The sequence below is a fragment of the Amblyraja radiata genome, chromosome 21, assembly GCF_010909765.2.
Source record: "Amblyraja radiata isolate CabotCenter1 chromosome 21, sAmbRad1.1.pri, whole genome shotgun sequence".
Classification (NCBI taxonomy): Eukaryota; Metazoa; Chordata; class Chondrichthyes; order Rajiformes; family Rajidae; genus Amblyraja; species Amblyraja radiata.
In genome coordinates, this window is record NC_045976.1 from 19,650,674 (window position 1) to 19,665,077 (window position 14,404).

The 14,404-nt window shown below is 43.9% G+C and overlaps 1 protein-coding gene across 4 annotated transcripts in view; it reads left to right on the forward strand.

Moving 5' to 3' along the window:
* The first annotated feature begins 312 nt into the window (after positions 1-312).
* Positions 313-14,404, forward strand: part of slc26a4 (solute carrier family 26 member 4) — a 72,703-nt gene continuing 58,611 nt past the window's right edge. Inside the window, exons 1-3 of one of the 4 annotated variants that reach the window (XM_033039721.1) lie at positions 313-496; positions 2,045-2,124; positions 8,860-8,863. In XM_033039721.1, coding sequence (XP_032895612.1) covers positions 2,073-2,124; positions 8,860-8,863 — 56 coding nt within the window. In that variant the 5' untranslated portion in view covers positions 313-496; positions 2,045-2,072. Of the gene's footprint in view, positions 497-1,652; positions 1,794-2,044; positions 2,125-8,859; positions 8,864-14,404 lie in introns of those variants that run through there. The other 3 variants (XM_033039720.1, XM_033039722.1, XM_033039719.1) reach the window with 3 other exon arrangements.

Genomic DNA, 14,404 nt, shown 5'->3' on the forward strand with positions numbered 1-14,404 from the left:
TATAGAAAATGACCTGGAGCTATTTGAAGGCAATGAGTCTTTACAAAGCCAATTTACTGGTTAGAAACCTGTATTTCAAGGCAACTGTTCAACTTTTAACCTATTTCATTATTTATGATGGTTATATCTGCCAATGCTGAAGAATGTTTCAGTCAAGTTTTCTCTATTAACCTCTAATTTAATATCATAAAAGAGGAAATCGCTACTTTCTTGACATGGTCACAGAAAGCATAGTATCCATTTGGAATTACCTGCTCGGATTTCCTTCAGCATGTTTCCCACAGTTGGTTGGCACAGGAGCACTTTCAGCACAGTTGGGTGTTTACCTCCTCCAGATGGCCCATCCTACGACAATTACTATGGAATTATGCTAGGTTAGCATAAAAGGAAGCATGAAAGGGATACACAAGAGTGCAGACGCTGAACACAGTGGGCAAGGTAGCGTCAGTGGATGGAAATGGACAGATGACGTTCTTTAAAAGAAGCATATTAGCTGGTAAGAAAATGATTCTAGGGCAAATGTTTTCTTTTGAAACAAAAACAGTATTCAAATAACCATATAATTTGTAAAACATAGAAGGATGCCATTTGGCCCATCAAGTCCTTGCAGGCCCCCCGAATCTTCATCCTATTCCCTCTTCAGAGAATTGATTTTAAAATCCTGCTGCTCACCTATAAATCACTACATGGTTTAGGACCAAAGTATATCACTGACATGCTTCCACTATATAAACTAAGATCTTCTGAAACCAATCTGTTAGTGATTCCCAGAGTAAATACAAAACATGGGAAAGCAGGATTTAGTTACTATGCAACAAATAGCGGGAATAAACGTCCTGAAGATTTAAGACTTGCCTCAACTTTGACCACTTTTAAAACAAGACTGAAAACTTTTATGTTTACTTTAGCTTTCAGCTAAATCTTAACTACATTGCACTTTTAACTTTTGCACTTTTTATAATGCATTTTTAATTTTGCTTTTCTTTTCTTTTAGTACTTCTATTTTATTTCATTTTATTATTTCATTTTATTGTATGACATGTTTTTATGTGAAGCACTTTGAGTCTGCCTCGTGTATGAAATGTGCTATATAAATAAAGTTGCCTTGCCTTGCCTCTGTCTTTTCCCATAACCATGTAAATTTTTTTTTTCAAGTGTATATTCAGTTTCATTTAGAAACTGCCGATTGATTTTTTTTTTACCACAACTGGGGTGCAGTTCGTTTTGGACTTTCCTTCCAGGTTAAATACACGGAAATTGAAAAACTAACCTGCTACAATTAAGTCTAGTCGTAGACTTTGTAAATTTGAGTTATGTTCCTCAAAGATGCAGTTGGCCAGAATAATTTACCTGGTTTATTCTAACTTGTGGTACTCTTGTAAAACAATCTTGACTCTTGACTTAGAAACTGACTATATTGAATGAATATTTAAATGTGGTAATGTCAAACATTGTCTTTTAATAACCAAACTCAAGATGCTTTTGTCTACCTGTATTTATATGAAGAGGTTCTCATTAGCGGTGAAATATTCATGGGGGTGCACTAAAAGGCATGCTGCTGAACTAGTTTGGGATTTAACAACTTCACTTGTGACACTCATAAAATTAGATCCACCCCTTTCTTAAAAAAAGCAAGAAGCTCTTCTGTTTCTTAACATTAGAGAGGTGTGTAGCTAAGAGCTCCTCATTCACCTGACACATATTGCTGAAGAAATTGGAAGCCAATGTGGAGTCCCAGGTACTTGGTTCCCATTTGTATCGATATTTGCCTACTCTAAATACATCAGTTTCAGGTATGACAATCTATGTTTTGGAGGTTATTGCCCCTGTTACATTTCATTGAGTGTTACAGTTGAAATTTGAGGACCCTATGTGTGTGTGTGTTTGTGTGTGTATAGGGGGTGAGAGATAGCCTATGGCTATGTGTTACATGCAGTGCATTTATTGCTTTGTTTAGTGGTAAAGTACACAATAAATGTGTTGCAAATAAATACATTCTGCACTTGTTTTGTTAAATCTTATTCCATTTATTATTTAATTTTAGAGCAAATAGGCAGTCCTCTGGAAATTATATGGACCAGAGAGATACTGCCTTATATTACGGTGACTCCACAGACAATCAAGGTAGTTTAATAGTTTATTTACATTTTTAAAAATGATGCAGATTTTTATGTTGTGTAAAAAATTAAAATTGAAACGGACAAATAATAAAGCTGTAATATTTAGATGTTATGCTCCAATTAACAAGAGATATAAGCATGAGAAAAATTCATGGGTATTTCTGAAACTACGTAATTCAAAGATATTGTGTAAAAGATTGTTAAGGATAGAGTACACATGAGCAGACTTGTTCTTCAATTGTCTGATAGTTTATGATATATTTCATGTCTATGTATATGTTTGGTGCTATAAATTAAGAATATATTTTTATTAGGCATGTTCTGTATTAAAGGAAAATGAACTGTGTAAATGCGATATGAATCTAACTGTAGAAAACTGCTGCCTAGAAATGAATGGTAGACACAAAATGCTGGAGGAACTCAGCGGGTGAGGCAGCATCTCTGGAGAGAAGTCAACGTTCATACCGCTGGGATGTAAACTACCCAAGCAAAATATGAGGTGCTGTTCCTCCAATGTGCGCTGGGCCTCACTCTGACAATGTAGGAGATCCAGGACAGAAAGGTCAGATTGGGGATGGGAGGGGAGTTGAAGTGCTGAGCAACCGGTTGCTCTTTCTTAAATGCCTAGAAATTAATCATTAATGGTTAATAATGCTTAAGGCACAATCACATAGTCAGAATTCTTTAAACCCTCCCTCCCAAATCCATTTTCATCATTTGCAAGAAACTTTAAATCAAATGAATTTTGGAAGCAGCATATAATGTTTTGAAGTTGCTAACACGATCAATCTAGTATGTATCCAGCCAAAAGGGTTTTGCAAAGCTTTTCTTTTCTCAGCTTTTTTGTGCTTCTGCACATTGCTGGGTCATGAATGTAAAGGTTTGAGAACGTCTGATATTTCACATATGTGTTCATGGCATTTGAGTTTAAATAATGGATTTGATTGGCTCAATTATATTAATTAACTTACAGTATTATTACCAGGTCGATGGAAATTAGGTGTGGGCTAATTTATAGACTCATTTTCTCTCTTCTCTGGTCTATTCATATTGAGATTAATTGTACCTTTCGACTTCTAGCCCTGCTAAGATTATTAAATGGTGCCAATGACCAGGACTCAAGCTGTGACCTTCTCATCTGAATGGTATAACTTTATGTTATTTACTAAAGTCATGCCACGATTAATGCACTGGACTGTGGAGCCAAGAAGATGGCTCAGCCAAATGTTGTGACAGTTATGATTCATTTTATTGTCATTTGTTTTGTTACTAGTATCATTTATAAAACATTCTGCAGGTCATTATTATTCATGCAATATATTTCATGTGTGTCTTTTAATGGGACGTGCACAGGCATATGAAGAGTGCCCCAATGTTACGGTGCCTAAAGTTCTTAATTTAGCTCTGAAAATGTTCTTACATAATGGTCAGTTGGGAAGATGGCTTTATTTGAATCCAACATCCGATGATAAACTCAGCTGTGCCTCACCTACTGTATGTCTAAATCAGCTTTGTTATAACCTCATAACAGATTAAAACATTACAAATGCACAATAAAAAGGGTCAAATTCAAATTATAATATTGAATTTTGGGTAACAAAATAGAATTGTGTGACGTATGTTTGTATCCCTAAATGTGCAGCTATTGCTTCAAAGTGTTTTAGTTGAACATGGTGATAATCTACTATGGGAAAAGTGGAGAAAATGGGCATCAAAAGAACAGCCAAGAGGAATGTATTCAGAAAATGTGTTCGTCTGTGGAATTCTCTGCCTCAGAGGGTGGTGGAGGCCGGTTCTCTGGATGCTTTCAAGAGAGAGCTAGATAGGGCTCTTAAAGATAGCGGAGTCAGGTGATATGGGGAGAAGGCAGGAACGGGGTGCTGATTGGAGATGATCTGCCATGATCACATTGAATGGCGGTGCCGGCTCGAAGGGCCGAATGGCCTACTCCGGCACCTATTGTCTATTGTCTATTGAAAACTCCTAGCAGAGGTAATGGGCAGGAAATAAAACCACAATTGAATGGTCAAGAGAGCTGAATAAATCTCAGTCCTGATTCTGTACATTTTTATCTCTTTGTAATAGACCACGAGTTTGTATAATGAGTTATTATGAAATATAATAATACTGATTTGACATTAAAATATTTTAGTGGGCTAGGATATACATAGATGGCTAGAATTGTCTCAACATTGCATATGTATTAATACCACAATTTAACATTCTATCATTTCACTTTGATCTTGTTTCTCCTCCAATCAATAGGCTGTTCCGTGTGTTTACTTTACCATTGCCTGGGTTCAAACACGTCGCTCAACCTCTTTTTCAGTCAAAATAGCAAAGGATGCAATTGTAGGAAACAGTTCTGATCTTCATAAGAGGGAAAAGTTCTGTTAAAGTTACAATTTCATTGTACTCAATGAAATCTTTGTCTACAAAATTTCTGTGGGGAGTCCAAACCTGCTTCTAACTTACATCTTGTAATTTTCTTTCCCTGAAGAATAAGGTATGAAAGTAAATAGCTACAGTACATGTTTGACAAAGATATAGGTTTTTAGGTCTACCTTAAAGGAAGAGAAAGACCACGAAATTTAACAACGGGATTCCAGACTACAAGCTGCTGATGATGGTGGAACAAATCATATTTATGATTCTCAAGAAGTCAAAATTAGAGAACACAGGCACTAGTTCTGTAAGGACATTACAGAACCAGAAAGGAATGAGAGAATGGAGAGATCTCAAAAAAGGATGAGAATTTGAAAATTTGAGGTTTTGTTTAACCAGCAAATATCAGTAATCGGAATGCAGAATAGGAGCTCCACACAAGTTAGGTTTAAAGTTTAAAAAATATGTAATGTTGGACAGCAGTACATTAGAAATAGTCAAGTCCAAAGGTAGACAAGGCACAGAGAAGGGTTGCAATGATGGAAGAATTTAAGCAAGCTTGGTGTCAGATGATACCTCCAAACTCTAAAGACAAGATCCTAAAGAGGAAATAATAAACAAAAATTAATAACCAAAATTGTCAGAACATAAGAAATGAAAGCACAGCTATGTAATTTTGCTCATTTATCCTCTTCCACCAACCAATAAAATCCCGGCTCAAGTTCAAGTTCAAGTGAGTTTATTGTCATGTGTCCCTGTATAGGACAATGAAATTCTTGCTTTGCTTAAGCACACAGAAAATAGTAGGCATTTACTACAAAACAGATAAATGTGTCCATATACCATGATATAAATATATACACACATGAATAAATAAACTGATAAAGTGCAAATAGCAGAAAGTGGTTATTAATAATCAGAGTTTTGTCCGAGCCAGGTTTAATAGCCTCGTGGCTGTGGGGAAGTAACTATTCCTGAACCTGGTTGTTGCAGTCTTCAGGCTCCTGTACCTTCTACCTGAAGGTAGCAGGGAGATGAGTGTGTGGCCAGGATGGTGTGGGTCTTTGATGATACTGCCAGCCTTTTTGAGGCAGCGACTGCGATAAATCCCCTCGATGGAAGGAAGGTCAGAGCCGATGATGGACTGGGCAGTGTTTACTACATTTTGTAGTCTTTTCCTCTCCAGGGTGCTCAAAGATATGTTGTAGTTCCGGTGGCGCTGGTGCCAGCAGCCTCCACCTACAGCCCGGTATCTTTTTGTTTTTTTGTTTATTTAGTTATGTAAAAGTGTGTTTTTTTGTGCTTTGATGTGGGGGAAGAGGGTACGGTGCGGGGGATACCGTCCTTCAGCCGCTTCCTGGTGAGGACGCGACTATTATTCGAGTCGCGTCCTCGCCCCCCCCCCCCAGCGGCCTACCTACTGGATTGGCGCGGCCTTTCCTGCCGGGATCGACCAGAGCTCCAGCAGCGGCGGGACAGCGCTGTAACATCGCGGGGCTGGCTATGCCTTACCGGGGGTCGCCGTCTGGAGCCCGGAGTGCTGGACCTGCTACACCGACATCATGGAGCTGCGGTTTGCGGGCTCCCAACGCGGGCGGCGCTGATGGACAGCGCGGGGTCCTGCGACTCCGCCCGGCTCGGCCGCTGCGGACTCGGGAGCTGCGGACTCGGGAGATGCGGACTCGGGTGCTGCGGACTCCGGCTGCGGGAGGCGGCTGATCAGGAGGTCCGGGCCGCTGAGGAGGATGTTCACCGTCGGGGTTCGGCGTCGGCGTTCCACCAGCCCGGCGTGAGGGCCTGAACATCGGGCCACCCGGGGCGACGACTGCGGGTGCTAGGAAGGCCTCGACCACGAGTGAACATCTGGGAAGAACGGAGGGGAGGCTGGCTGGACTATGGTGCCTTCCTCACCTTGGTGCCACTGTGTTATGTTGTGTCGTGGACTTTCAGTGTTTGTGCTTTTTTTTAAATTCTATTTTATTTTTAATATGTTTTATTATTTATTATTATTTATGAGTAGGGGGCGCTGCTCTGGCAGCAGCCATGTCATGCAGCTCGTCAGTTTTTCAACCTTTTTTTATTTTTTTAGTATGTTTTAAAATCTGTATTTAATGTTTCTTTGTGTGTTTTAAGTGGGGGGTGGTGTGGGGGGGTGAGGGGGAAACCGCTTTGGTCGCCTCCTCCACGGAGAGGCGAGTTTTTCCAGGTCGCCTCCCCCGTGGCCTAACATCAAGGATCGACGCGGCCTTTCCCGGAGACGCGCCCGGGGCTTCAGCTGCGGGCGCAGCGTGGACTCTCGGCGTGGAGCGGGTGAGCCCTCGCTGGGGCTTGCTAGAGGGGAGCGCTCCGTTTCGCTGGCCCGGGGCAGCCGGCAGCCTGAAGTCGCAGCCTGAAGCCGTGGTCTGCAGAGCTCCAGCTGGTGCGGCGTCTACAGCCCGGGATCTCACGTTGGGGACCCGGGGGAAGAAGAAGCCATCACTGCCGGCCCGCGGCCGACTTCTACCGCGGGTCCGGCATGGACTTACCATCACCCCTGGAGGGGAGCTTCGACCGCCGGCCCTGCGGTCTACGGTGCTTCTGGCTGCGGCGGGGACTTTAAATCTTGACCGCCGGCCTGCGGCCTACAACAACTTAAAGCCGCGGTCTCCGGTGAGGAAGAGCCGATCCTGGACTGACTCTGGACTCTGGTCCTGACCACGGGGGGGAAATGGAGGAGGACTGGCCAAAGTTTGTGCCTTCCACCACAGTGATGAATGCTGTGGTGGATGTTTGTGTTACAGTTTTATTGTGGTTGTGTGTTCTTTATTATTGTATCGCTGCAGACAACCCAAATTTCCACCAGCCTGGCTGTGTGGCAATAAATTATATCTAATCTAATAAATTATATCTAATCTAATCTAATCATCTATTATTATTTATTTATTTTTATTTTTATGATACTGCCTGTAAGGGAAATTCATTTCGTTGTCTCTAACTGAGACAATGACAATAAATTTAAATACAATACAATACAAAATTGCAGAACCAAGCCACGATGCAACCGGTCAGCATGCTCTCTACTGTGCACCTGTAGAAGTTAGAGAGAGTCTTCCTTGATAAACCGACTCTCCGTAATCTTCTCAGGAAGTAGAGGCGCTGATGAGCTTTTTTGATAATTGCGTTAGTGTTCTCGGACCAGGAAAGATCTTCAGAGATGTGCACGCCCAGGAATTTGAAGTTCTTGACCCTTTCAACCATCGACCCGTTGATATAAATGGGGCTGTGGGTCCCCCTCCTACTCCTTCCAAAGTCCACAATCAGTTCCTTGGTTTTGCTGGTGTTGAGGGCCTGGTTATGGACAGTTGCTCGATCTCTCTTCTGTACTCTGAGTCATCCCCATCAGTGATACGTCCCACACCAGTGGTGTCGTCAGCGAACTTGATGATGGAGTTCGCACTGTGGTTGGCTACGCAGTCATGGGTATAGAGTGAGTACAGCAGGGGGCTGAGCACGCAGCCTTGAGGTGCTCCCGTGCTGATTGTTATCGAGGCTGACACATTTCCACCAATACGAACAGACTGTGGTCTGTGGATGAGGAAGTCGAGGATCCAGTTGCAAAGGGATGCGAAGAGACCCTGTTCTGCGAGTTCGGTAACCAGTTTGGAGGGGATGATTGTGTTGAATGCCGAGCTGTAATCGATGAATAACAGCCTGACATATGAGTTTTTGTTGTCCAAGTGGCCCTGTGCGGAGTGGAGGGCCAGCGAGATCGCATCCACCGTTGATCTGTTGTGGCGGTAAGCAAACTGCAGTGGGTCCAGGTTTTTGTCGAGGTAGGAGTTGATTTGCTCCATGATCAGCCTCTCAAAGCACTTCATCACCACTGGTCGATAGTCATTAGTGCCACTGGTCGATAGTCATTGAGGCACGTCACCTTACTCTTCTTGGGCACCGATATAATTGATGCCCTTTTAAAGCAGGTGGGGACCTCAGACCTCAGAAGTGAGAGGTTGAAAATGTCCGTAAAAACTCCCGCCAGTTGGTCCGCACAGGTTTTTAGAACACGACCGGGTATACCATCAGGACCAGGTGTTTTTCGGGGGTTCACCCCTCTGAAGGATTTCCTGATGTCGGCCTCTGTGACTGAGACTGAAATGCCATCACAGCGAATGGGGGATCGGGAAGGCACATCAGTATTCTCCCTGTCAAAGCGTGCGTAAAACGCATTGAGCTCGTCAGGGAGTGATGTTTCACCGACATTCGAGCTGCCTCCTGGTTTCGCCTTAGAAACTCTTAGTTTCTGATAATTTGTCAGTCTAGAGTATACTCAACAGCTGTGCATCCACAGCCTGGTCTGATAACAAATTGCAAAGAGTCACATGTCGGAGGGGGCGCTGCTCTGGCAGCAGCCATGTCATGCAGCTCGTCAGTTTTTCAACTTTTTTTTATTTTTTTAGTATGTTTTAAAGTCTGTATTTAATGTTTCTTTGTGTGTTTTGTGTGGGGGGTGGTGTGGGGGGGTAAGGGGGAACCGCTTCGGTCGCCTCCTCCACGGAGAGGCGAGTTTTTCCAGGTCGCCTCCCCCGTGGCCTAACATCAAGGATCGACGCGGCCTTTCCCGGAGACGCGCCCGGGGCTTCAGCGGCGGGCGCAGCGTGGACTCTCGGCGTGGAGCGGGTGAGCCCTCGCTGGAGGGGAGCGCTCCGTTTCGCTGGCCCGGGGCAGTCGGCAGCCTGAAGTCGCAGCCTGAAGTCGCGGTCTGCAGAGCTCCAGCTGGTGCGGCGTCTACAGCCCGGGATCTCACGTTGGGGACCCGGGGGAAGAAGAAGCCATCACTGCCGGCCCGCGGCCGACTTCTACCGCGGGTCCGGCATGGACTTACCATCACCCCTGGAGGGGAGCTTCGACCGCCGGCCCTGCAGTCTACGGTGCTTCTGGCTGCGGCGGGGACTTAAATCTTGACCGCCGGTCTGCGGCCTACAACAACTTAAAGCCGCGGTCTCCGGTGAGGAAGAGCCGATCCTGGACTGACTCTGGACTCTGGTCCTGACCACGGGGGGAAAATGGAGGAGGACTGGCCAAATTTTGTGCCTTCCACCACAGTGATGAATGCTGTGGTGGATGTTTGTGTTACAGTTTTATTGTGGTTGTGTGTTCTTTATTATTGTATCGCTGCAGACAACCCAAATTTCCACCAGCCTGGCTGTGGCAATAAATTATATCTAATCTAATAAATTATATCTAATCTAATCTAATCATCTATTATTATTTATTTATTTTTATTTTTATGATACTGCCTGTAAGGGAAATTCATTTCGTTGTCTCTAACTGAGACAATGACAATAAATTTAAATACAATACAATACAAAATTGCAGAACCAAGCCACGATGCAACCGGTCAGCATGCTCTCTACTGTGCACCTGTAGAAGTTAGAGAGAGTCTTCCTTGATAAACCGACTCTCCGTAATCTTCTCAGGAAGTAGAGGCGCTGATGAGCTTTTTTGATAATTGCGTTAGTGTTCTCGGACCAGGAAAGATCTTCAGAGATGTGCACGCCCAGGAATTTGAAGTTCTTGACCCTTTCAACCATCGACCCGTTGATATAAATGGGGCTGTGGGTCCCCCTCCTACTCCTTCCAAAGTCCACAATCAGTTCCTTGGTTTTGCTGGTGTTGAGGGCCTGGTTATGGACAGTTGCTCGATCTCTCTTCTGTACTCTGAGTCATCCCCATCAGTGATACGTCCCACAACAGTGGTGTCGTCAGCGAACTTGATGATGGAGTTCGCACTGTGGTTGGCTACGCAGTCATGGGTATAGAGTGAGTACAGCAGGGGGCTGAGCACGCAGCCTTGAGGTGCTCCCGTGCTGATTGTTATCGAGGCTGACACATTTCCACCAATACGAACAGACTGTGGTCTGTGGATGAGGAAGTCGAGGATCCAGTTGCAGAGGGATGCGAAGAGACCCTGTTCTGCGAGTTCGGTAACCAGTTTGGAGGGGATGATTGTGTTGAATGCCGAGCTGTAATCGATGAATAACAGCCTGACATATGAGTTTTTGTTGTCCAAGTGGCCCAGTGCGGAGTGGAGGGCCAGCGAGATCGCATCCACCGTTGATCTGTTGTGGCGGTAAGCAAACTGCAGTGGGTCCAGGTTTTTGTCGAGGTAGGAGTTGATTTGCTCCATGATCAGCCTCTCAAAGCACTTCATCACCACTGGTCGATAGTCATTAGTGCCACTGGTCGATAGTCATTGAGGCACGTCACCTTACTCTTCTTGGGCACCGATATAATTGATGCCCTTTTAAAGCAGGTGGGGACCTCAGACCTCAGAAGTGAGAGGTTGAAAATGTCCGTAAAAACTCCCGCCAGTTGGTCCGCACAGGTTTTTAGAACACGACCGGGTATACCATCAGGACCAGGTGTTTTTCGGGGGTTCACCCCTCTGAAGGATTTCCTGACGTCGGCCTCTGTGACTGAGACTGAAATGCCATCACAGCGAATGGGGGATCGGGAAGGCACATCAGTATTCTCCCTGTCAAAGCGTGCGTAAAACGCATTGAGCTCGTCAGGGAGTGATGTTTCACCGACATTCGAGCTGCCTCCTGGTTTCGCCTTAGAAACTCTTAGTTTCTGATAATTTGTCAGTCTAGAGTATACTCAACAGCTGTGCATCCACAGCCTGGTCTGATAACAAATTGCAAAGAGTCACATGTCGGAGGGGGCGCTGCTCTGGCAGCAGCCATGTCATGCAGCTCGTCAGTTTTTCAACTTTTTTTTATTTTTTTAGTATGTTTTAAAGTCTGTATTTAATGTTTCTTTGTGTGTTTTGTGTGGGGGGTGGTGTGGGGGGGTAAGGGGGAACCGCTTCGGTCGCCTCCTCCACGGAGAGGCGAGTTTTTCCAGGTCGCCTCCCCCGTGGCCTAACATCAAGGATCGACGCGGCCTTTCCCGGAGACGCGCCCGGGGCTTCAGCGGCGGGCGCAGCGTGGACTCTCGGCGAGGAGCGGGTGAGCCCTCGCTGGAGGGGAGCGCTCCGTTTCGCTGGCCCGGGGCAGCCGGCAGCCTGAAGTCGCAGCCTGAAGTCGCGGTCTGCAGAGCTCCAGCTGGTGCGGCGTCTACAGCCCGGGATCTCACGTTGGGGACCCGGGGGAAGAAGAAGCCATCACTGCCGGCCCGCGGCCGACTTCTACCGCGGGTCCGGCATGGACTTACCATCACCCCTGGAGGGGAGCTTCGACCGCCGGCCCTGCAGTCTACGGTGCTTCTGGCTGCGGCGGGGACTTAAATCTTGACCGCCGGTCTGCGGCCTACAACAACTTAAAGCCGCGGTCTCCGGTGAGGAAGAGCCGATCCTGGACTGACTCTGGACTCTGGTCCTGACCACGGGGGGGAAATGGAGGAGGACTGGCCAAATTTTGTGCCTTCCACCACAGTGTTGAATGCTGTGGTGGATGTTTGTGTTACAGTTTTATTGTGGTTGTGTGTTCTTTATTATTGTATCGCTGCAGACAACCCAAATTTCCACCAGCCTGGCTGTGTGGCAATAAATTATATCTAATCTAATTATTTTCTATAAAGTGATTTCCCTTCTTCTCAATGTAACAGATTTGGCTATTTCTTGAAGGGAGACAAAAATGCTGGAGAAACTCAGCGGGTGAGGCAGCATCTATGGAGGGAAGGAAATAGGCAATGTTTCGGGTCGAGACCCTTCTTCAGAAGGAAATAGGTGACATTTAGGGTCGAGACCCTTCTTCAGAAGGAAATAGGCGACGTTTTTGGTCGAGACCCTTGCTATTTCTTGAGATTAGGTCTCCTTTTCCCAAAATCTCCAGGCTGAGATTAAATTCTATCATAACCTTGTTTGCCTCAGTCTCATTTATCCAAACTCCAATAAGATAGTCCGCCACAAATTATCCTCACTAGAGAATCTTTACATCCTACGCATCAATTTTGAGAACCTATGGTGTACTGCCTCCAAGACAAGTGGATTGAAGAGTGACTTTGCATGCGGTGTTTCATATGTGGTTTTAGCCAATTGTAGCAAAATGTCCTCACTTTCATATTCCAGCACCCCAACACCTTGTAAGAAAAAGCATCCTACCATTTACCTTCCTAATTGCTTGCAGCACCTGCATGTTAACTTGCATGTTTTATCAACTAGCACACCAAGATCTTTTCATATTGACAGTGGTTTTCTCTACTTCGCAACAAAATAAATAACCTTGTATGATCCACCATTAAACTCCATCTGGCCCACTTGACCTACTGATATTTTATTGAAAACATTAAACTTCCCAATCTAGGTTTATTATTTTCAGCTAACTTGGATACTGCATTACATTCTGTCTTTACATCCGACCCATTGCACTTTGTAATTGTGGCTCTTGTGTACCCGCCCACTAAAAGCTTGTCAAGCTAAAAAAAAAACACTTATTCTTAACTTATTTCTTGTTCTTTAATCTTTAGACTTTAGAGTTTAGGGATACAGCGCAGAAACAGGCCCTTCGGCCCACCGAGTCCGCACCGACCAGTACACTATCATCACCTCTGTACACTAATACAATCCTACATACTAGTGACAATTCACAATTATTACCAAAGCCAATTCACCAACAAACCTGTGCATCTTTGGAGTGCGGGAGGAAACCGGAGCACCTGGAAAAAACCCATGCGGTCACAGGGAGAATGTACAAACTTCATATAAAAAGTACCCATAATCAGGATTACACTCTGGCACTGTAAGGCAGCAAGCAACTCTACCACTGTGCCACCATGATGCCCCTACTCTTTCCTAATATGTTTGCAGAGAAATTCATTAACATACAATTGAAAGCATTGTTTCTGGAATGAAAGGGGTTGTCTGTCATTCTCCGTCTTATTCCATCCTCAAAATACTCCATTAGAATAAGAAAATACAATTTCTCTATCATTGAACCAGAATTACTCCATTCAAAAAAATGGCACTCAACTTAATAATATGAAATTTTAGTGCATGATCACAATGTCGATTCCAATCACACTCCATTGCATATGGAGTTAGTTATTGTCCTTGGCATAAGTTGGTATATTCAGTTAGATATTGCTTTGGCTTTGGGCTTGGTTTTCTTAGTTGAGCGCTTATCCTGGTGTTATAGCACAAGTACTTTGTCATTTCATTGTAATCTGCTGTTTAAAAAGGGGAAATAAAACATAAAGTTGAGTTTAATTTATTATCACATGTACCAAGGTACAGTGAAAAGCTTTTGTTATGTGCTAACCAGTCAGCGGAAAGATAATACATGATTACCGTGAATGGCTCGAATTTAATCATGCATTTTGCTTTCCGCTGACAGGTTAGCACGCAACAAAAGCTTTTTACAGTACCTTGGTACACGTGACAATAAATGACTCAACTCATCTATAGATATGTTTTACTTCCCCTTTTTAAACAGCAGTGTTAAAAATTGCTACCATCAATTTTTCCAGAATTTAGGGCATTTTGGAGCGTAATGATTAATGCAAATAATGAATATGATATCCATTTATAGTACTCTTAATTTCTACAGTATTTTCTATTTGGTAATATTTGATGCTTTTAAATTCCTCTATCATTTGAATCTTGGTTTCCCAAGGTTTCCAGAATGATAATATTCCACAGTTGAAACAAATGCAAAATACTTATTTAATGCTTCAATTATTTGATTTTTTCTACTATAATTTCTATTATCTGCAAAAAAACAGGAAGTGAATAAGTGAATAGGTTCGTTGATAAATACTCGTGTGATGCTGGTACAGTAATTAAATTACCAAGCCAGTAATTCAGGGTTAACAATCCTGACACTTAAATTGGATTTCCACTGTGGAATTTAAATTCAGTTAATAATCTGATTTTTTTGTGTTAGGTTAAATCAGATTCTTTAATCTGATGCGATGACCAG